General features: G+C 41.2%; 1 protein-coding gene and 1 non-coding gene across 3 annotated transcripts in view; one reads left to right on the top strand and one right to left on the bottom strand.

Moving 5' to 3' along the window:
- Trip11 (thyroid hormone receptor interactor 11) overlaps positions 1-21,411 on the bottom strand; it is an 80,068-nt gene extending 58,657 nt beyond the window's left edge. Inside the window, exons 1-5 of one of the 2 annotated variants that reach the window (XM_036205678.1) lie at positions 20,914-21,411; positions 13,659-13,717; positions 8,217-8,327; positions 5,699-5,974; positions 1,692-1,751 (exon numbers count right to left, since the gene is read on the bottom strand). In XM_036205678.1, the coding sequence (XP_036061571.1) occupies positions 1,692-1,751; positions 5,699-5,974; positions 8,217-8,327; positions 13,659-13,717; positions 20,914-21,052 (645 nt within the window). In that variant the 5' untranslated portion in view covers positions 21,053-21,411. Of the gene's footprint in view, positions 1-1,691; positions 1,752-5,698; positions 5,975-8,216; positions 8,328-13,658; positions 13,721-20,913 lie in introns of both variants that reach the window. The other variant, XM_036205677.1, reaches the window with a different exon arrangement.
- A 2,335-nt stretch (positions 21,412-23,746) lies between these two features.
- Positions 23,747-23,857, top strand: LOC118595879. Its single transcript, XR_004946577.1, has one exon. It is a non-coding gene; the product is annotated as a U6 spliceosomal RNA (small nuclear RNA).
- Positions 23,858-24,819: the final 962 nt, after the last annotated feature.

Genomic DNA, 24,819 nt, shown 5'->3' on the forward strand with positions numbered 1-24,819 from the left:
GAAAAGCATTCAAGCACAGTGCCCAAATTAGGACAATTCTGACAGGTCCATGCCTTCTTAGGATTTTAAAGAGCTGTCTTATTTTCAATAGGGAAACATCAAGAACACAATGAAACAAAAGACAGGCAAACTATCTTTTCCTTTACACCCGTGGCCAAGAACACCTTCTTTTCCTAATGGCATATTCCCTCAATACTAGAGTCAACAACCTGGCTTTGTTTTGTTGTTGCTATTGAGTCAGGTCTTTGTTATGTAGCCCTGCTTGGCCAGGAACTCAATATAGAGCTCAGGCTTGACCTTGGCTTGTGACACTCCTCCTGTCAGAGCCTCCCTAGTGCTGGGATTACAGGTGCACAGAGCCACATCCAGCCCCCTGGCTAATCTTGGATTGTGAAAGCAGTGAGGTCACTGCAAACCTCTGACAATGAACACGGCTAGTCACGGTCTCGTTCTGCAGAATGCAGTCCACACTTCCAGCACGGCCTAGCTTTAGAGTGCTGGATATATCACTTAGTTACATTATCTAATCTGAAAGACTAACAACCTTGCTCTAACAGATTCGAGTTCTTCAATCCACACAGGTTTTCCTTCTGCTGCTATTCTCTTGCACAATCACCCTTCTGTCAGTCTTGAACTCCCAAACTGCCAAGAGCAGTGCCTCCACCCAAGCTGATAAAATTTCTCCAGGTCCTGACCCGGAAGAGCACCGAGCTGCATCTTCAAGTCTGGCTAGTGTGTTCTCAGAGGGTCACAGAGCCGTTCCCATTGCCATCCCTTCTGACACAGACTACTTTGGGTCCATCCAGTAAACCTTTTGCTTTACTGAGCCAGAAAAGGTTCTTGTGTATCACCAAGAATCCTAATAATAAGTAGCTGCTACTTCCTAAGAAAAAAATAATTCTGGAATCCTACGAACCTATGTACCAACACTGATCTTTACACTGACGCCTCTGAACAACCCTGTAAGACGCTGTTCTGACTGACAAAAATACAGACTCTGGGAAAGGTTACATAACATGCCCAAGCAGCACAGCGGATAGTGGGTGCAGCCAGGATTCACACACATTTGAATCTGGGATCTACCTACACTTGGAATGTAACATTAAGCAAAAACTAAAAGTTCTGCACCTGACTATAATTAAAACCAATTCATTGCCATGATGAATATATGTAACCAAGACTTTTTTCATAAAAGAAAGAACTGACAAAACCCAGAAAAGTTCTATCAGTAATGTAGTTATTTACAGTGAGTGTTAGCCAATATTCTTTAAGCTCAAACCCTTAAAATGTCATCAACTTGGCAATAGGAGAAAAACACACAGATCTAGAATTATTGAGAAAACATTTAAAACCAAATGTTCTTGGATATACTTTACTGTAAAGACTAAAACAGCCAGGCAGTGGTGGCGCACGCCTTTAATCCCAGCACTCGGGAGGCAGAGGCAGGTGGATCTCTGTGAGTTCGAGGCAAGCCTGGGCTACAGAGTGAGTTCCAGGAAAAGCACCAAAGCTACACAAAGAAACCCTGTCTCAAAAAACAAAGAATAAAAAGGTTGAAAAAGAATAAAATACTTGAGTATCATCATCTATGTAATCAATTTATAACTAAGAGTCCTACCAATTTGGCTTATATCTATAATATACAGACATTAGATGCATGGAAAATATTGGCAATAAACAGTTTGATTTACCTTAATAATATTTTGCAGCTTGCAGATTTCGGTTTGATCAGAGCTTTGTGTTCCCTGCACCTTAGTTTAGAAAGAAAGAATTTTTTAAAAATTACACTGATATTTTCTTTAAAACAAAAAGTCACAAACTAACTTTATTAAAAGGTTATTATTTTGTAAAACAAGAGCATTTCCCAGACATATTCTGATTAAGAATACCATATACTTTTCAAAGTCTTTAGTCTATTAGTACATAATAAATAAAAGACACCACAGTCAAGAACTTTTTAACTAATTGAGGAGATAATAGCTTTACAAAATAAAGTTTATATGGAAAAAATAAAATATTTTACTAGCTAACCAAAATATGAATATGAGGATAACTGAATAGCTTTCTAAGAGGAAAAAAAGTTACCCAATACCAATGCCAGTAAAGGTTTTTTTAAGAAGATTTTAAGCCTGGCGTAGTAGTGCATACCTTTAATCCCAGAACATGGGAAGCAGAGGCAGCTGGATTTTTATGAGTTTGAGGCCAGTCTGGTCTACATAGTGAGTTCCAGAACAATGAGAGCTACATAGTGTTTCAAAACAATAAATAAATAAATAAATAAATAAATAAATAAATAAATAAATAAATAAATATGATTTAATACAAGGCTGAGGATGCAGCTCTGTTAGTAGAATGGTTGTCTAGCATTCAGGAGTCCCCGCAATACACAAAACCTGTAATGCGAGCACTTGGGGCCAGGAGGATCGGAAGTTCAAGATCATCCTTGACTACACAGATGTTTGAGACCAGCCTGGCTGACATGAGATCCTATCTCAAACAAACTAAAAATAAAATGATTTTACCCATAAGGTTATATTTTACTTTACAGAATAATCTTTGTTTAACCAAAAAACTTTCAGATTCCTTTCAATGTTGTATACTTACTGGGCTTGAGAGATGGCTTAATTCTTCCAGGACATGCATCCAATTCCCAGCATCTGTGTCAAGCAGCCCAGAACTGCCTATAAACTCAAGCTCCAGGGCATCTAAAGCCTCTGGTCTTCATAGGTATCTACACTCACATGTATATATCTATGCATGCGCGCGCAAACACACAAAATTAAACTTAAATTTTATCTATTGTTCATAATCTTTAAATGTTTTTTAATTTAATTGATATCTAGTAATACTGGATACTTATGAGGTATACTGTGATGTTTCAATTCATGTACATACTATGTATGCAATGTTCAAAGCAGGGTGGTTAGAATCATCATCTCAAATGTTTATTGTGGTGAAAGTATCCAAAATCCTCTATTCTACTTACTTTCAAATATACATTATTACTTTTATCCATAGCCACCCTAATAAACAAAGAACACCAGAACTCATTTCTCTCATGTATAAGTAATTTTGTATTTGATCAACATCTACCCACCTCTCTACTACCCAACCAAACCTCTAGTATCCACTCATTTATTTTTATTAACATTTATTGTATGACGTGTTACTGAACCAAAGCTGCTTTAAGATGGAAAGACTCCAAAGCTCCAGTCAAAAGATGTCTATCTGAGCAAGTGTGATGATACACATCAACAATCCCAACTAGACAAAGCAGCTAAGAAAGGAAGATGGCAGGGTCACACCAGTTTGGGCAACATAAGAGGTCCAGGGGGGCACAGGAAGTGGGAGAGAGGCTCAAGATGTGGCTTAGTGTCAGAGTACTTGCCTAGCATTCAGTCGCCATCATTTCAATACTCACAATGTGTGTGTGTGTGTGTGTGTGTGTGTGTGTGTGTGTGTAAATTATTCACTCCGACAATAGGAATACTGTCTATAGTAATAACTTAGATTCCTTATCTATAAAACAAAAGTAATAAATGCCCCACATGTTACATGGAAACATTTTATAAAGTATAATACAAACAATAATTTTTTTGTCTTAACTAGAAAATAAGCCTTGCTGAAAGGTTCCGCCTTTTCTACCTTTATAGTCCAGTTTTTTGGTTTTTTTTTTTCCTCTCTTTTTTTTTTTTTTTTGAGCTGAGGATTGAACCCAGGACCTTGCACTTGCTAGACAAGTGCTCTACCACTGAGCTAAATCCCCAACCCTATAGTCCAGTTTTTATCTTCCATATACTAAGCATTCAAGGTATGTCAAATACCTTAAAATAAAAACAAGGAGAGAGAGCCATTTCTTCCCTTTAGTAACCTTAACCTAACCATGTTTCTTTTATGTGCTTACTTGGCTGTTTTGTTTTGTTGTTTAGATAAGATCTTGCTATGTAAGGTGGTCTTAAACTCCAAATCCTCCTGCTTCAGCTCCCAAATGCTGGAAATACAGGTGTGTACCGCACTGTCAAGATGGTTCAACAGATAAAACACTCGCCGGCCACCCAGACAGCTGACCTAAACTCAATCTCCAGGACTCACCTGGAGGAAGGAGAGGACTGACTCTCGCGAGCGGTCCTCCAACCTTAACACGCATGTATGTATGTAACTCCTCTTCACCCCACACATCAATGAATAGGAGTAAAAAAAAAATCCCAACTAATTGTGATTCCCAGATTATCACAATTACCTGGCACTTCTTTGAAGTTCCTAAGACCCTAAAATAGACATTAAACCAAAGCCTCCAAACACAAAGGAAATCCAGGCCATTTTCAAGGCTCCAGGTTATTCTTTGCCTATAAAGTTTAAAACCTGGCTTCGAGGAGATATGATGGACAGACAGTCCCAGCTAAGGTTTTGAGTACTACACACAGTAAGCAAAATTTTAATTGAGATGATTTTTCTTTTTCACAACCTGATTACATCCATATACTTTGGTTTTTTAATATACTGAAGTATACTTATAAACTATATTTCCCCCTATATTGATGAAGTTAAATCCAAATGTCTACTGTCTACTGACAACCTCCATAATACATATAATCTTGGTATGGCTGGGTGTGGCAGTGAACACCTTTATTTAACCTAGCCTTAGGGAGGCAGAGGCAAGGGGATCTCTGTGAGTTAAAGACTAGCCTGGTTTACAAAATCAATTCCAGGCTAGTCAAGGCTACACAATGAGAGCCTCATCTCGAAAGGGTTCAATAACAACAAAGAACCCTTGGTATACAGGACACAAGTTCCTTGGAAGAAAGTTTACAGCTCAAAATATCAGCACTTAATTTCTAGTGCATTAGATATAACAATATAACATATAACATTTCAACACTTTTTTTTTTTTTTTTTTTTTTTTTTTGGTTTTTCGAGACATGGTTTCTCTGTGTAGCTTTGCGCCCTTCCTGGAACACACTCTGTAGCCCAGGCTGGCCTCCAACTCACAGAGATCCACCTGCCTCTCCCTCCCGAGTGCTGGGATTAAAGGCATGCACCACCACTGCCTAGCTTAACACATAGTTTTAAAGATTACTGCATGTGTAGTTGTTGGGCCTGATCTGTGCATCACATGCATGCAGGGTCCAGAGAGGTCAGAAGAGGGCATCAGAGTCCCCTGGAATTAAGAGTTACAGTTGTAAACTGCCATGTGAGTGCTGGGAACCAAACCTGGGTCCTCTGGAAGAGCAGGCAGTGCAGGCAGTGCTCTTAATGGAAAGCCATCTCTTCAGTCCCAGTATAACAACATATTTTTAATACTAATGATCAAAATTTCATTTTCCATGTTATTAGAGTTTCTAAGACCTCAGACAAAATCCTAACACAGTTTCAAAAACAATGTCTTAAAGCTCTGTATTTCTACACCAAAGACTCCAGGGGTACTAGCACAATTTAATTTTTATCTTTTGAGTCTGGGTTTATAACTTTATTTTTTGAAAGTGAATTTATTGCTTTAATTTTAAAAAAAAAATTCTACATATCACACAGAAAAGAAGACTGAGGCTGAAAAAGAAAGCTGGATGCTGCATTAGAAAACAAATATATCTTTTCTATTTTTCTAGTCAAGAATTATTTCTGGTACCAAATGCTCTGCCTAAATAATAGCAGCATTTTTACTAACTCACAGTTTTTACAAATTCATCCAAATTTTACAAACCTCAGCAATATGTCTCCAGTGTCCAAGTTCAGATTTGAGTCTTGAAACTTCATTTGATAATCTGTTTATTTCTTGTTGTGATGAAATCACATCACCAAAGTCCATGTCATCTTCATGGAAAGCTGACACATGACTGATACCATAACTCAACGAAGGTGATGCAGTGGCTGCTGGTACCCTGCCAGATCCTGGATGTACAGACTGCGCAGTCGACTGCAGTCTGAGCAGTTCATCCTGGAGTGCAATCTGTCTTGCTTTAAGGTGGTTGATTTCTTCCTATGTATTTACAATCCATGTTTTAGAGAACATATATTTTAAAATGCTATTGATCATCTTATAGATTGAAATGTTGAAAGGCATGATGACCCAACAACAGCACTTAATTAAGTGAACCCAGATCTTCCACCATACCCTAACCACAAGACTGTTAGTTAGTTGAAAGACAAACATAATTCCCATAAAGTTCAGATAACATTGGAAATGATACAAAGATTAGAATTTCACTCACGCACTGAATTTCTCAGAGGAATGTGAGTTGCTATCACCAAAATACAGGTAATTTCTCAGACATGAGAAATTTCTCAGACATGTGTAATTTATATATTCAAATGTTTTCTCAGGACTCTCCTGCTAGTGAAGTCTTAGGTAACTTAGGTAAATCAGACCATGGCTAGATTTAGGACCAAGAGGTCCATGAATCAGTAGTAACTCTGCACAGTCTGTACAACATGACTGAAAGAATGCTTTGATTTATTAATCCAATCTTTCTAGATAAGATAACAGTCAGCCTATGGTTATTAGCCCATGAGTCTTAGAAAGAAATATGCATTGAAAGAGGCCCAGGCTTTAAAACTAGCCAAGAAGAGCCAATGACAACCTGGCCCTATTTAGAAAGATAACAGTATAAAAATTCTGAATTCTTAAGCAGAGTTCTGATTAAAAGCTGCCAATACCAACTTATAAAGCTATGTGTGGTGACACATATCTATAACCTCAGTAATCAGGGGGCTGAGAAGGAGGACTATTGCAAATTTAAGTACATCCTGGGCTATATATAAGTACTAGGGCAGACAGTGCTACCTAGCAAGATTCTGTCAAAAAGGAAAAAAGAAAAGAAAAAACAAAGCAAAACACACACACTGTGCCCCCCCCCCAAAAAAAAGCTGGTGATATAGCTCAGTTGGTAGAGTGCTTTTCCTAGTAAGCATCAAGTTCTGATTTGATCCCCAGCAGTAACTAAAGCAGGGCATAGTAGCACATGCTGCAATCCAGCACTCTGGAGACTGAGACGGGAGGCAGCTCAGAAGTTAAAGGTTATCCTCAGCTACAGAGCAAGTTTGAGGCCAGACTGGGCTACATGAGATCTGTCTTAAAATTAATTTTAAGAAGAGGGCTAGGATATAGCTTAGTCGTAAAGTGCTTGAACAGGTGCAAGGTACTGGATTCAACCCTCAGTACTGAAAAAAAGGCATATAAGCTTAATTTGAACTTGTAGCTCTCTTTTTTGTATTTGGTTCATTCTTGCAGTAATTGATTTTAATATAAAATCATCAATCATCATTAGCTGAGAAACTTTAGCTCTGTTTACTTTTCTCTTACATGCAGCACACTTTTTATTCTACTTTAACAAATCACCAGAAGAACTAGAAACCGATTCATCTAAATTTCTGTTGTGTTTTCCTTTTCTTTTGTGGTGCTGGGGAGTGAACCCAGGGCCTCCCACTCCAGACAAGTCCTCTGCTCAACTACTGAGCTGCAGTCTCAGTCCTTGCTCAAATGTAAAACCCAAAAGATGACTGTGGTAGAAATGAAGTTAGTCAACAAACTAAAGAGTATCCAAAGGATCTGGATAAAAAAAAAAAAAAAAAAAGAAATGGATCAACTCAATGGAAGCATTTACTAGACTCTACTTATGAATTAAACACAAAAGAAAGTTTACAACAGGAATCAGGGTAACATTGGTTAAATTACATAATATCTACCTATTATCAATTATTAAGACTTCAAAGAAAAGATACAATAATGCCAAAACAATCATTTTAATCAAACTAAAAGAAAATAGAAACATTAGCCAAAATTGTAAAACATTTAATATACTTCTATGTGGAAAACGCAAGTACATGCCAATACAAAGAGTATTAACATGCAGTCAAAATGTATTCTTACAAAGGAAAATAGCATTAGCAATGATCACACTGACTTAAAATCAACTTTAGAAAAGTATCTAGTATATGCAAGGTCCTGGATTCAGTTAAACTAAATAAATGTTTTTAAAACCTAAGAACAAACATTAAATTATATTTCATAAATATCAGAAATTGTAAGCAACAGATCATTAAAATATGTTACAAAAGACTTTTCATTTAGAAGCTAGAATTTATTCTTCCTGAAGATTAGCTTCTAAAATAAACTTAACAGGGATGCTTCCCCAATTTTATGAACTCTAATATTTTTAATGCTTTCGTGAATATAAAAATAGCCATGAAGGAAGGATGAAGTAATGAGGGTCAGCTCTTGCCTCTTTCTGCTGCAGCTGGCTGCGGTAACTGGAGGACTGCTGCTTGATCTGCAGTTCTGAGGCCTCGTGCTTTTCCTCGAGGTCGGTGTAAAGCTTTTTAAGTCTTTCATTCTAGAAGCAAAGAGAAAAGTATTTTCAAGAAAATGATTTCAAGTCAAGCATGTTAGCAATCATTACATGCACACATCATAAAAAACATTACACAAAAAATGATGTAAAATATCAAAGGCCCCAGACTGAATTCTGGCTTTTAATATACACCTTTAAATTAAAATCCTAATGCTAGCCTCATTTTCGCTTCAACAAACTCAGAAGCTGGCAAAGTTCCCAAAATATTTATCAGTTTTAAAGAAACAGGGAAAAGCTGAGGTAAAGCTAGGTAGATGCCTCAGTTGGTGAAGACAGTGATTGCTATGCCAACCTCAGCATCATTTGGTCCTGGAGCAAATTTGGTACAGTACCTAAATTTGGTTCCCAGTGTGAAGAACAGTAAACATTAGGGTTTTTTTTTCCTCTTTCTATCAAACACTGTAAAATTTATGTTTATGATAAGGAATTCAAAGACTTTTATACAGATGTTTTAATCCCCCATACATACCCAGTAAAACCTTGGTTTACACAAAGGGCCTGCTGGGAATTAAGTGGCTTTCTTTCATTTCCTTTGAGCTCAATCTTGAAAGACTGTGAGGTCACACCCCAGCCATGGAGAAGAGACCCAGTCACCATGTAGTTAGAATAAAAATCAAGTTCACTTCCTCTCCAGATATGCTCACTCTCCTGAGCACATCCTCTTGAAAAAGAACAAAGTTTTGCCTGTCAAGTCACTTCAATTGAAGCCAGTCTTGGTGGTGCAGGCCTTCAAAGCCAGCACTTGTGAGCCAAAGGCAGGTGGATCTTGGCAAGTTTGGAACCAATCTGGTCTACATAGTGAGTTCCAGGACAGTAAGGACTACATAGAGAGACATTGTCTCAAGAAACAAAGAAGAGGCACTATAATTAGAGTGGTCTCTTTCTTTGTGATCCTCAAGTTTAACACCAGCACACACATCAGGAAGCTCACAACCACCTGTAACCTCAGTTCAAGGAGAGGCTAAGAGTACTGGCATCCTCAGGCACTGGCATGAACATGCACATACATGCACAAATTAAAAATTAATAAATGTTTCTTAAAATAAGTTGGGGCTGGAGAGGTGGCTCTTCCAGAAGATCCAGGTTCAATTCCCAATATCCATATAGAGACTCACAACTATCTGTAACTATAGTCTCAGGGGAGATATGAGGCACTCTTCTGGCCTCCAAGGGCACTGTACATATGTGGTGCACAGACATATGCAGGCAAAACACACATACACATAAAATAAACAACAATAATTATAATAATATTACATGACTGGGTATAATGCATGACTTAAATCCCAGCACTTAAGAGCAGTGAGAGCCAGATCTCTCTGAGTTGGAGACCAGCCTGATCTACATAGACTGGGATCAATAAAACACTATCTCAAACAAAACAAAAGTCCTTGTCGTGGCAAGGTGGTGACTATGGTGGTACATGGTATAATCCTAGCATGGGGAAGGCAGAAACAGGTAAGCTTATTGCCCAGACAGCCTAAACTAATCTGTAAGCCTCAGGTCCCAGTGAGAGATACTGTCTCAAAGATAAGAAACCTGGAGTTGGAGAGATGGCAGTTAAAAGCACTGACTGTTCTTCCAGAGGATCTGGGTTTAATTTCCAACACCCATGTGATGGCTTATGACTGTCTGTAACACTAATTCCAAGGGATCTTCTTCTGGCCTTCATGGGCACTGTACGCATATGGTGCTCAGACATACATGCATATTAAACACCTATACATACATTAAAATAAAGCAAATAAACAAACAAAATACAAGGTGGATGGCTCCTGAAGAATGACATCCAAAGTTGACTGCTGGCCTCCACATGTTCGTAAATACGCACAAAAGAAAAGGAAGAAGGAACAACCAAAAGTCCACATAGGAGGCAGCTGAAATCTATAATCAATGCATGAGTTAGTAAGTGGCCAGATGAATCCAAAGAACATTGCCTATTTTGTGTTTGTTTTGAGACAGGGTTTTACTATCTCATCCTGACTGGCCTGAATCCCAGTCCAAGTGATCTTCTCTTCTGCTTTAATGTTCTGAGTATAGTTGGGATTGCAGGCATGTAACACAAATCACACCCAACTCTCTACGCTTTCATAGCCATGAAATGAGAGGCTGGAAGTGGTTGCTCTTCCTTCCAGATGACCCAGGTTTGATTTCCAGCACCTACATGGTGGCTCAGAGCCATCTATAACTCCAGTCCAAGTGATGGAATGCCACCCTCTGCTCTTCACAGGCACTGTACCCATGTGGTACACAGACATTTGTAAGCGAAATACTCATACACACACTAAAAATTGCGGTTTGCTATATTTATAAACTGTTAAAACTTCTAGTGAAGTCAGGAGTGGTGGTGCACACCTTTAATTCCAGCACTGGAAGGCAGAGGCAGGCCTATCTCTGTGAGTTCAAGGCAGCCTAGTCTATAGCCAGTCTGAAAACAGTCAGGGCTACAAAGAGAGACCCTGTTTACAAAACAAAAAAAGAAAGTTCTTCATTATCATTTTATTCACACTTCTGAAAAATGATTTATATTATATAAAAAATATAGGACTAAAAGAGTCTAGTAGACATAAATAATAAATGTAATAACTATTTCCTTGGCAAAAAGAAGAAAAGGCAGCTTAGGTGAATTCATGTGATTTGCAATTATAGACTCCTAACTAGGATGTGGAATAGGCTAGCCAGTGACATAGCAAGACCTTGTCTCTAAAAAATAAAAACAAAAACAAAACAACAACAACAAACAGAGCTAGGGAGGTGGATCGGTGGGTACAATGCTTGCTGCACAAGTTGAGGACCAGAGCTCAAAACAGCGGAACACACATGAAGCCAGACTCATCTATAATCCCACCACTCCTACTTTTAGATGCGAGATGGGTTCAGAAGAGTCCTAGATGCCTGCGGCCCAGGGAGCCTGGCATAGGAAGCAGCAAACCACAAGAGACCCTGTCTCAGGTGGAAGGTAAGGACTGACAACTGAGCTTGTCCTCCGACCTCCACGTGCTGTGGCACATACATCTGACTCGCACACACAAAACACCAAAGGTAAAAAAATAAGAGCCTTAAGGAATTCAGTCAACCACTCACAGGCAAATCTAGTCTCCCCTGGAAACACACTGCCTCCCTTCTAGACTACAACTTGCTCCTTATTTTCGGACATCAGTGAGTCTTGAACAACAATAGATCACAAGGTGACGTAGGTGCTAGAACAAGAGCAGGACACAGGCCTATGTAGGCATGGACTTATGCAGACGCAGCAAGAACCGCTCTCATTTACAGTACCACCAGAATAGAGCCCTTGTCTCCCTCTGGCATTTGAGTAGCATCAAATGAGGAAGTGGCTTACAGGGGGTGGATGTGTCTCCCCAAATAAATATTTCTAAACTCTAGAAACATACTTGCCATAGATGATATGGCCATAAAAAGCATTAAAGGGACTGAGATCTACAGAAGGACAGAAGACTTCTATTTCCTCTCTTAGACTCAGTACAAAGCAGACATTATTCAAGTAGGTTCATCTTTCTCACTTTCCCCCAAAATCCACACTGGCAAATTCCCTTAAGTTACAGCAGCATGCACACTCTGCTGCTAACTTTCCTGGGTGGGTCTGGACCAATGAGGGCCTCCTCAAGGACTTTCTAGCTCAGTCTTACTAAGAACTCATGTGCCACTACCGCACTCGAGCTGCTCATCAAGTGACTGTGCTAAGGTCTCAAAGTGCCACCACAATGCTGTCTTCTAGAGGCTCAGTGCTAACGTCCCTCCCTCAAGTCCTTCCTCTACTTTCAAATCCCACAACCTCACCTTGATGTCCTAGACCAGAGTTCAACAAGACTTGTTAGGAAATACTGTCTTAGCATCCAGATTCAGTGTTCTTTTTATAGGCTCCGAATTGAGGGAATCATGCTCACCACAGTCCTCTAAGCACATCTCTCACTACAACACTAAGTGTTCCTTTGCTGTTCTTATCCCAAGGCTAAACTGTTGAGCTCTGGCAGTCCGTTACAGCAGCTCCCACTCTGAAACCCTTCTCATTTCTTCAGGGCTTTCCTCTGAACTTTTCCAAGCTTTTCTCATTCCCATTAAGTATAATATAATGTCCAGAATTAGTCACAACTACACACCGACTCATAAGAAACAAAACAGTGAAGTTATCTTATTATTCCTATATTTTTAATTTCTTTGCTCCAAATATTACTTTATTATTCTAATGTTAGGAAATTTAAAACTCTAGATTAATCAGAATTCCTTTTTTCATATGTTAAATGGGCCACTAGTTAGGTGTGATGGCTCAAGCTTTGTGGTTGTTCAAATACAAATACCCTCATAGGCCGATACACTTGAATGCTTAGTCATCAGGGTGCAGCACTATCTGAAAAGGATTAGGAGGTGTGGCCTTGTTGGAGGAAGTGTGTTATTAGAGGTGGGATCTGAGGTTTCAAAAATCCACACTAGGTGGTGTCTTTCTCCCTGCCTGTGAATCAGGATGTAGTTTTCAACTCCTTCTCCAGCACCATGCAGGCCATGCCTGCTGCCATGCTTACTTACCATCATGATGATAATGAACTAAACCTCTGAAACTGGAAGCCAGCCCCCAATTAAATGCTTTCTTTTATAAGAGTTACTTTGGCCATGGTGTCTCTTCATAGCAATATAACATTGACTATGACAGGCCTGTTATTCCAACGTTCAGGAGGCTGAGGCAAGACCATCCATCCGTTCAAGGACAGGTTGGGCTACACAGGAAACCTTAGCTAGAAAAGCAAAGTAAAAGAAAATAACAGATAATAAGCAAAAACAAAGAAATGTGCCAAGCAGTGGTGGCACACACCTTTAATTACAGCACTCGGGAGACAGAGCCAGGCAGATCTCTGTGAGTTCGAGGCCAGCCTGGTCTACAGAGCGAGAGATCCAGGACAGGCACCAAAACCACACAGAGAAGCCCTGTCTCAAACAAAACCAAAACCAAAAACAAACAAATGTACCATTACAATGTTGCATACTGCTGGATAATGTCAATGATAAACTTTTACCACAACTATTTCTACATTTAGCAGTTTTCCTACTTCCAATAAATAGAAGTAGAAATGCGACTATAAAAGAACCAACCACGGTAAACATAGACATTCTTTACTTAGGGGAGATTTGTCATAACAGACAAGACAAGACAAAACAAACAAACAAACAAAAATACCCTGAGAACAGGAAAGGCTGAAAAGTGAGAGGGTACATTTAAAAATTCTGAAAGTTTCAGTAACTTTCACAGCTTCAAAATAGAAAATTTGAAGTTTGACAACTGTCTTTAATTGTCCTTACCTCTGATCTTAAGACTGAATGAGTAGCTTCATTTTCCTCTCTCCCAGAATTGAGCAAATCTGCTACAAAACAAACAATATATACTGAATATTTGATTAACACCATATAGAGTAATAAACAATTGTTTTGTGGGGTGGGACTGGTGTTGAGGGACTGAATCCTGGGCCTAGTCAAGTGCTCCTCCACCACTGAGCTGTATCTCCAACCCTGAAGAGGCCTCTGGAAAGCTTAGTCAGAAGAAGTACCGTTCCATCTTTACTAAGACTTCCCTCCTGATGGTCTTCACTACCACACAGGCTACCCTTTCTTCCTCTCTCCTACACCTTAAGAGGTGTGGCTTTACCCCTTGGAAACATTCTTTAAATTTTTGTTGTATGATATTTGAAGTTTTTATTTTTCTTCTGTGTAACAGCCCTGGCTGTACTGGAACTCACTCTGTAGATCAGGTTGGCTTCAAACTCAGAGATCTGTCTGCCTCTGTCTCCCAAGTGCTGGGATTAAAGGCGTGCACCACCACTGCCCAGCTGAAATTTGAAGTTTTTAATAAACTCCTCTTTTTGCACACGCCTTTAGCCCCAGTTCTCAGGAGGCAGAGGCAGGCAGATCTATGTGAGTTCAAGGCCACCCTGGCCTACAAAGCCAGTTCCACGACAGCCAGGGCTGTTAAACAGAGAAACCCTGTCTGGAGAAACCAAATAAATAAATAAACATAAAACGTACTCAACTGGAGCTTACAGTTTACTTTTACCTTCTAGTCCCAAGACTATAAAATAATTAATGACCTATAATAAAAACACAAAAATATTCTGAGAATACTTAAGAGTAACACAAATATAATTCATGAAAAATAGGGATGAGGGGCCAGAAAGATGTCTCAATGAGTAAAAGTCCTAACCCTTGAGTCAACCTCTAAAATCTACATGAAAAGCCAGATGAGGTACCTGAAACCTTTAATCCAACATTCCTGTGTCAAGATGTGTGAGAGAGAGAGAAAGACAGAGAGAAAGAGAGAGAGAGGAGAGAGAATTCATAGAAGCTCATTTATACTGTGCAATGGCAGAAACAAGAGACCTTGATTCAAAAACAAGGTGGATGGAGAGAATTACTCCTAAAAGTTGTCCTCTGACCGCTATACATGCCAGGGCATGCATGAGCGCATATGAGCTCCCCCCCCCCCCCCCCCCCCCGTGTGTGTGTGTGTGTGTGTGTGTGTGTGTGTGTGTGTGTCTCACTTATACTCATGCACACATACAAAGATGAAGTCATTCTGACTTGTTCTCACTTAGGGTCAGTCAAAGGACTGAGAACTACAGCTCAGACGGTACGGAGCACATGCAAAGCCCTGACTCAATACCCAGTGCCAAAGAGTAAATGAATCTGGGGAGCAGGGGAAGTACAATCCCAAAACTTTAAGAGACCATAGTAAAAGGACCTGAGATGAAGGCCAGCCTACACTATAGAGCAAAACCCTGTTTCAAAAAAGTAAGTGAATAAAAATTAAAGATAAATAAATTATTTAGTAAACATAGGGTCCAGCAAAGCCAAATGGCACCACTAATCCTGCTGGAAACTGTCATCTATACAGTTACATTCTTTCTCCTGTGGGTACTGTTTTCCCACTGCTGCATCTAAACATCATAAGAACAGGACAGGGCAGAAGACAGAGCTTTGAAGTAGAGCTGCTTGCTTAGTCAAGATCCTGGGCTTGACCCTACAATAAAAAGTAAACAAAAGGCCCACGCTAGAGAGATGGCTCAGAAATTAAGACCAGCTCCTCTTCCAGAGGACCCGAGTTCTGTTGCCATTACCCACATCAGGCAACTCACAATCACCTATAACTCCAAATCCAGGAGTCTAATCATCATCATCTGGCCTCGAATGGTACCACACATACATGTGGCATACACGTACATACACAGTAAACAAACAAACAAATAATATTTTCATTTAGAAGAGCATTAAGAACACTTTAAAAAAAAAATTAAGCCTGGTGCACGCCTTTCTTTAATCCCAGCACTTGGGAGGCAGAAGCAGGCAGATCTCTGTGAGTTCAAGGCCAGCCTGGTCTACAGAGTGAGTTCCAGGACAGCCAGGGCTATACAGAGAAACCCTGTCTTGAAAAAATGAAAATAATAATAGTAATAATAATAAACATTATAAACATAACTTCCCAGAACTACCATTTATTAAAACAAACACACACACACAAACACACACACACACACACACACACACACACACACACACACACACACACACAGCATGCTTATAAATTAGAGTGTCACTCTCTTGTAAAAACCACAAGGCAGGATTGCTTTGATAGGTGTTGGACATCTTGCTTGAAACTCAGTCTAAAAGGAATGCCTAATGTTATTCTCAAGAGAGTGAAGTAAGATCTAATTTGTTTAGGAAAGTAATTGCTAAAAGTAGCAACTCTATCAAAGAAGGACTTGAAAAGTTGATGCAAACCACCTTGGCTATCCATGCAACCCACCCTCTCAACCAGCTTTATAAAAACTCCCCACCATTTCTCTTTCTAGTGCTGGGGATCCAATCCAGGGCCTGTGTGCTAGGTTCCCTGCTCCAATCCTGCCTTTCACAAGTCTTATGACAGGAAAGTAAACAACAGCAGCAACCCCCTGGCCTCAGTGAGGGAAAACCTGACATCTGCCTGTGTGTTCAGTGCTTACTATTTGCTGGGCACAGTCCCAGACAACATACATTCAGGATCTCATTTAATTCTCTCATTTACAAATGATGTGCTTATTCCTTTTGAACAGATAAGGAAATTCCCTTTTGTAAATGTATGAATGGTGCCTGAGTGTATGCATGTATACTGCACACATGGAGGAGCCCTGGGAGATCCTAAGGGGGTTGAGATTCCCTAGAACTGGAGTGAAAAGTAGTAGTAAGTGGCATGTAAGTACTAGTAATCAAACCTGGGTCAAGAGCAGTAAGTAATCTTAATCACTGAGCCATCTCTCCAGCCCAGAAACTGTGTTAGAGACAAGTATTTAATAATTTGTCAAAGATCCCACAACTTGTAGTGTATAAAAAAAGAATTGGTGGTGGTACACGCCTTTAATCCCAGCACTCGGGAGGCAGAGCCATGTGGATCTCTGTGAGTTCCAGGCCAGCCTGGTCTACAGAATGAGATCCAGGACAGGCACCAAAACTACACAGAGAAACCCTGTTGCAAAAAAACAAAACAAACAAACAAACAAAAACTGAATCTGTCAATCTAATTTAAAAGCCCAAGTTCTCTGTGTTTATCATGCACAGAGATTCCAATACCCAGTAGCCCCAAGGAAAAAAAATTAATAAATAAAACCCCAAACACAACTAAAAGCCCAAGTTCTTAACCTTGACTACAATAAAGTAGCAGAAAAGCAACCTTCTAATACTGTAAATATTTATGGTTTTCAAAATATATCTAAAGTGCTATTTGAGGGTTATTTTTTGTTTATTGCTGACATAAGAGTTGACACTAAATATCTGAATGTCTTAATAAACTCTACTCCAAACTAATTTTTTTAAAGTTTCAACAACAAAACAGATATTAATCAAGTCTTACATAATACGAAGGGAAATTTTTTATTGAACATCTACAATAGCATACAAAAGAAAATGTCCCATGCTGGTAATATATATAGGAAGGAGAAAAAAAAATCCCTTGTGGTGGTTTAAATGATAATGGCCCCCAAAGGTTCACATATTTGAATGCTTGGTTCCCAGGTGGTAGAACTATCTGGGAAGGATTAGGAGGTGTGGCCTTGCTGGAGGAAGTGTGTCACTCCAGGCAGGCTTGGAGGTTTCAAAAGCCCATGCCATTCCCAGTTAGCTCTCCCTCTTTCTGCCTAGTGCTTGTGGACCAGATGTATGCTCTCAGCTACTGCTCCAGAACCATGCCTGCTTGCCTATGCCATGTTCCCTGCCATGACGGTCATAGACTCTACCCATATGGAACCTTCAGTCTACAAATTAAGTGCTTTCTTTTAGAAGTTGCCTTGATCATGGTGTTTTGTCACAGCAATATGAAAATAACTAACACACCCCTTCTTATACATCAAGAAAAAAGACAAACTATCACTCAGTATCATTAGTGCTATCAGACAGTAATACACAAAGCTCTGTTAGAATACAGAACACCAACCAACTCACACTTTCACGAAGTCCCTGATATATGAGCAGGGCTGTATAGAAAAACTGTTTTCCAGACCAAGGAGGGTAAAGGAGGAAGTAGAGAAGACTTTCCACTCAGAGTCTTGGGATGATGGGGAAACCTGCCACAGTTCTGTGTGGCAGACTGCACATGTTTATATACAACAGTAGGTTTGGAAACTGGTACAGCAACTAGAAAAGACAGTTTGAATCCAGAGAGAACAGGTCTTTGACCTCCCCAAAATAAGAGGTTTTTTTTTGTTGTTTTTTTTTTTTTTGGTTTGTTGTTTTGTTTGTTTGTTTTTGTTGTTGTTGTTGTTTTCTGTAAGTCAAGCAACTTTTAAGCAAATTTATTTTTAGACTGGTATGTAGTGGGTAGCCATCCCAGCATTGGCCTGGAAGTTCCAACTCCCACTGATGCTTCGGTAATGGTCACGCCCACAAGGTGGGGCGGAGGAGGAAGCGGAAGACCCAGGATCGGGAGGAGGGCTCTCTCTTGGTTCTGGGACACTGGATGCAGGAGGTAGACTGAGCAGAGTTCTCCAGAGAACACCGCCAGACTGCGCCATACCTTTGCCAGACCCTACAACCTATCCCTTCATTTGTAAGTTACCCCACAAAATAAACCTCCCTTTTAACTACGTGGAGTGGCCTTAATAATTTCACCAATACTGGTATGTAGCATCAATCTTAAAAAGTCTTACCAATAAACAAACCCAGTGCCAGTTATTGGGGTGAATGCTGGAAGATAAGAGGAGCAGAACAAGCCACAGCTTCCTCACTGGCAATACAAGAGAAAATGAATTAAGTACAAGACCTGAAGAGTCAACCTGGGAGAGACAGAATCTGAACTAGCGCAGCAGTTATAAAGAAAAAGGAAAGCTATGACACAGGATGAACAAGATTTGGGGGCCAATTTGAAGTAAATGAACAAAAAAGACACAAAACAAAGATGATAAAGATTTCTAGGTCAGAAAGATTAGCAGCTAGCCAAATCACTAAAATTGAGACTATAAATCAGGCTTGGTGGTGCACACCTGTACTCCTAGTACCCTGCAGGCAGATCTGTGAGTTCTGGGCCTGCCAGGGCTACAAAGTTCAGAAAAACAAATCAAACAAACCTGCAATTGAGACTATATGAAGATGAGGCAGGAGAAATGCTATTTGAGGTCAGCCTTGGGCTGTACTACAAGTACCAGGACAGTCTGGGCTACAGAATAAGACCCTTTCTCCAAAAGAATAAATAAATAAATAAATAAATAAATAAATAAGGGTTTTGTTTGTAGTTCTGAGACCACAGGAAGCTCTCTCGTGAGAAAAACATAATAAACTCTACATCAGGTTGGGGTCCCTATTTTCTAGTTTAAGGTCAAAGAAATACTGTTATTCCCTATCTGTACTACAGTGAGAATCTAGTCTTTCCCAGGGCTATTAGCCCTTTACTGCCTTTAAGGTCCCCACTGTCCCAATGGACCTTCCACTTAAGGGAAGCCCAAGCAGTGAAATGGGTCTGGGCAGCCACCCAGTTGTCCTTCTAAATATAAGGACTTTTTCTATCAACCATTTTACTCCATCTCTAGCAAATACACACGGCTTTAAACCCTGATGAAAAAATGGGAAGTTAAGAGTATAACTCAATAGACTGTGTTTGCCATGCATGAGGCCCTGGGTTCCATCTCCAGCAATTCCTTCCCACAGTATAAACTACAACAGTAAGTTGTTCATTTATAAAGAAATAAAACTGTCGTAGTGTGGTGGTACACACCTGTAATGCCAGCACTGAAAGGCAGAGGCAGGAAGCCTGTCAGCTCCAGGCCAGCCTGAGCTGCACAGAAAACCTTGATTAGAACTTTAAAACTGTTATTAATGTGAGTATGGCTGTTTTGTCTGCACATGTGCCTGTGGACCATTTGGGCACGTAGTGCCTGGTGGACTCAAAGAGGACATCGGATCCTCTGTAACTGAATGAAGTTAGAAAGAGTTGTGAGCTGCTACTGGATGCTGAGAATCAAACCTGCATCCTCTAAGAGAGCAGCCAGCGCTCTTAACCACTGGATTATTTACCCACTCCCTTGATTCAAACTTTTGTGCCCCACCCCCACAGCTGAGGACTACTAGGCAAGCGCTCCACCACTGAGCTAAATCCCCAATCCCTTGATCCAAACTTTTAAAACTCCCATCTACTCAAAGAAACAGCAAGAATAGTAATAGTAATTAACCTAATCACTGATAACAATTTTAGGTCACTATTCATTAGGATAGCAAGACTTTAAAAATGGCTGAAGGAGGCTGGCTAGATAAATCAGTGAAAAAAGGCACTTGTCATATAAGCCTAATGAACTGAGTTACATGCCCAGAGCCCAAACTAAGTGGGGAAGAGAACTCCACAAAGTTGTCTTCTGATCTCTCCACTTGTGGGCGCTATCTCACAGGCGCGCGCGCGCGCGCGCGCGCACACACACACACACACACACACACACACACACATCAATAATAATAATTTCTAAAAAAAATTTTTAAGTGAGTGAAGTAGATAAGAATACTCAAAAGATAAAGTATTCCATTGGTCCTGTCAAAATATGGGAGAAATGTGCAATCGTACACCAAAATATATTTTTAGCTTCAATGTGTCTTCACGATGAGCAAAATTAGAAAACAGCTGAAGACATAAACAGCCCTATTCCCCTAACAAGAGTCACCAAATGCTTAATGATGAGTATTTAAGAAAAAAATAATTGCCATGCTATTTTAGCTGTCATAATAAGGGAACAGGATCAAAATCAGATCCGACCCCCAAACTAAGGCAAAGTAAGAAATAGGATGAACCGCCCAATTAGGATCCTATTCGGTGTAAAAGTAGCAGCTCTGCTTTACTGAGCTATCCAGGGTATTCACGGGGGCAGGAAGGAGAGAGCGAGAACCAGCACTCTCCACCAGTGGTCCTGCAGGCTGGAAAAGCCACTACAGAGGCGAAGGAAAAGTGTGGAGTGACTCCTTCGCCATCCGCACCTGCCGATGGCTAGGCAACCGACCCGGAACCAAGCGGACTTCTCAGGGTCCCAGCCGAGCCCTCCCGCCTCGCTCCAGCTGTTACCTGGCCCATCCTCCGTGCCTTCCATCAACATATCCTTCGTGAAGTTTGAAATCTGCCCAGTGAGGGAAGCCAGGCTGCCCCCTACTTGACCCAGAGACTGGCCCAAGCCGGAGCCGAGGCCCCCGAGCCAGGACGACATCGCTGCGGGTGGAGAGAACGATGTCCGCTCCAAATGTCCCTGAACGCCGGGGCTGGTGCCGATCCAGACGCCGAGGACTTGCAGGACGCGGCACTCCCACCGACAGCCGCGTCAGAAAGCCGAGGCCCGGCCTGGCGCTTCACCAAGGGTTCGCCGCTGTGGACTCCGTGGGCCCCACGAGGCCTCTGCTCATTCCCACAACTCCCTGCCGCACGACTGGAACAAATCTTTCTCAGCTTTAGTGACTTTCCTCAGTTTCCTGGGCCAGTCCTGCCAACTCAACGCCGGGCGCCATGACACCGCCAGGAAAGCGGCAGCGACCATAGAGCTGCTCCGTGATGGTGTAGAAGGGCCGCTGCCAGATGCGTCCTAAGCGCGAAGGACTGTGGGATTGAGGAGGACTGCGTGTGGGCGGGCAGAACTGGTAGCTTGTGGAGGTGGAGACCTAAGAGGCAGCAGCAGCATTTGTTTATAGGCGGAGGCAACCTTTGGGGGACGTCTCCTTAACCCTATCCACAGGAGCTGTTGTATTGCAGCGAAACAATTCGACAGGGTCCACCCACCACGCAGGAGAGCGACCTCAACACACCCACATTACTTAACAGCCCTCTGCGAGGCTGCTCCGTGGCAGAGCCTTGGAAACAAGGCTACAAAGCTGCTAAAGCGGGCTGCAATTCAAGAGTCCAAGCAGAAGCAAGTTTTTGGTTTTGTTCTGTTTTCAGTTTTTCTTGACAGGGTTTCTCTGAGTAGCACTGGCTGTCCTGGAACTCTTAGATCCACCTGCCTCTACCTCCCGAGTGCTGGGATTAAAGGCATGTGCCACCACTGTCGGGCTTTTTTTTTTTTTTTTTTTTTAAACCAGTTACCCTGTACTTAAAGGAACATTGAGAATATACCCAGTTTGTAGAATCTGATGACCCCTATACCGAATTATCTCTTCCTGGAATCTGAATAATCTTCCGGTTATCTATTTGGGTTTAGGGGCGCCTTCAGGGGATTTTCAGCTACTGTGTCCCAGAGGAAGGAACTGGACAGAAACATGAATATAGTAGCAAGGAAGGCAAGAAATTGCATCGAGAAAACAAAAACAAAACAAACAAAAAACAAAAAACCAAGAAAAGAAACAGACCAGAACACTGTAGTGGTGGCATTAATGAGCTACATATTCAGCTTGATTTGATAGAGAATTTCTGGTGCTGAGGATTAAAGTCAGAGACTTGTGCACACCATGTATAGACTTTGAGACAGGAGCTCCTGTAAGCCAGGTTGGCTTGGAACTGATGACCCTTCTGCTTCTACCTCCCGAGTACTGGAATTACAGGTATGTACCATCATGTACGTCTTTTAAATGTAGCATACACAGTCCTCGAATGATTAACGTGTCTACTGTTATTCTGGGCACTAGGGGTGTAAAAGAAGATAAATGGTCTGTGAGCTTATAAAGATTGTGTCCCAATGGGAAGGCACACCCAGACGAAATGTAGTGTTAGACAGCTGGTGATGACTGCCATTAGGGACAACAGTAAGATGGGGTAAGGACAGTATGGGCATGACATGGTAAGTGGAGCACTGGTAATGCAGAGAATGGTTAAGGCCTCGATAAGGTAATTTGGAACAGAGACTTGAAATAAGTTAAGAGACACAGATATATGGGGGAAAACAGACTAGACAGGGAGATAAGTGAATACAAAGTCCTTTAGACAGGAGTACCCTGATCTATCATATTACCCTGATAAGTAGCATGATACGCTATCTTGGATGTGCTTCAAAGAGACAGAGAGAACATGAGACAAGAATTGTCAGAAACCATTTGGCTATAAGCGCATGAATTATGAACCAAAGGCTGTGGAGCACCCAGCTGGATCAGGCCCTCTGGATAAGTGAGACAGTTGAATAGCTTGAACTGTTTGGGAGGTATCCAGGCTGTGGGACCAGGACCTGTCCTTAGTGCATGAGCTGGCTGTTTGGAACCTTGGGCTTCCACAGGGACACATGCTCAGTCTGGAAGGAGGGGACTGGACCTGCCTGTACTGAATCCACCAGGTTTAAATGAGTCCCCAGGGGAGTCTTGGCCCTGGAGGAGATGGGAATAGAGGGGAGGGACTGGGGGGGGAGGGAAGTGGGGGCGGGGACGGGAGGAGGGAGGACAGGGGAACCCATGGCCGATGTGTAAAATTAAAACACAATATAATAAATAACAAAAAAATTTAAAAATTAAAAATCAAAAAAAAAAAAAAAAGAATTGTCAGAAACCAGGTTGGAAATGGCTCAGTTAAGCAAGTGCTTAATTCACAGACATGAAGACCTGAGTTTGATCACCAGACCCCACATAAAAATATAAGACATGGCAGCACATGTGTGTGCCACAATGCTGGGCAGAGACAGGAAGACCACTGGGGCTTATTGGCCAGCCAGGCTAGCCTAACTGGGAGTTCTAGGTCAGTGAAAGACACTGTCTCAAAAGAATATAAGGCTTTCCTGAGGGTGACACCCGAAGTTGTCTTCTGGCTTACACACACACACACACACACACACACACACACACACACACATGCACACACATACACTAAAAAAGATTGTCAGAGCTGGGTGGTGGTAGCACACACCTTAGCACTCAGGAGGCAGAGACAGGCAGATCTTTGTGATTTTGAGGCCAGTCTGGTCTAAAGAAACCCTGTCTTGGAAAAAAAGAAAGTGTTTACATCAGCAGCAGCACATATACTAAAATTAGGATGATACAGAGAGGATTAGCATGGCCCTATGTGAAAGGATGACACACAAATTGGTGAAGCTTCCCCCCCCCCCCGAAAAAAAAAGAATTGTCAGAGGCAAAGCATGGTGGTTTATGCCTTTAATATCAGCATTCAGGAGGCAGGCATTCAGTCCCAGGCCAGCCTGGTCTATATAGCAAGCTCAAAGCCAGTCAGAGTAAGATGGTGAGACCCTGTCTCAAAAATAAAATAAAATATTGTCAGAAATCAGTCATTATTAAAATTGGGTTGAGTACACAGCTATTCATTGTACTAATCTTGCTTTTACATATATATGCCTGAATTTTATTCTAGTAAGCTTAAAAACATACATTTGACTTTAAAATGCTATTCTAGTTTGGTTTTCTGTTGCTGTGAAAAAAACACCATGGCCAAAATCAAGTTGGAGGAAAGAGTTTATTTCATCTTACAACTCCCAGGTTACAATCTATCACTGAGGAAGGTCAAGGCAGGAACCTGAAGGCAAAAACTGGAGCAGACATCATGGAGGAGGGCTGCTCACCAGCTCACTCCCAGGACCATCATCAGCTCTTATATAGTACAGGCCCACCTGCCTAAAGATGGTACCACTCACAATGGCTGATCCTCCTGTATCAATTAGTTTAAAGCAAAAAACAAAAAAACACCCACCCCCCCACCCCCCCCCTACCCACCCGCCAACATGGCCACAAGCCACTCTGATGGAGGCAATTCTTTAGTTGAAGTTCCCTCTTCCCAGGCAGTCAAGCTGACATCCAAGATTAATCATCAGAGATGACTCTTCCCTTTCCTGCCAAACACCCCCATAGTTAGCCTGAGTGTTCCTGATCACCACTCAGGAAGTTGCCAGACCAACCCAGCACAATTAAACATATCACATCAGAGAGAAGCCCCATGCCTTAGTGGTTCCAAGCAGTAAATCTTAAGTCAGAAAAATACTATTATCTGTGCTATCCCCACCCCTATCTCACTATGTAGCCTGGTTGCATGGAACTTGCTACCTAGACCAGACTGGCC

Source organism: Onychomys torridus, chromosome 14, assembly GCF_903995425.1.
Source record: "Onychomys torridus chromosome 14, mOncTor1.1, whole genome shotgun sequence".
Classification (NCBI taxonomy): Eukaryota; Metazoa; Chordata; class Mammalia; order Rodentia; family Cricetidae; genus Onychomys; species Onychomys torridus.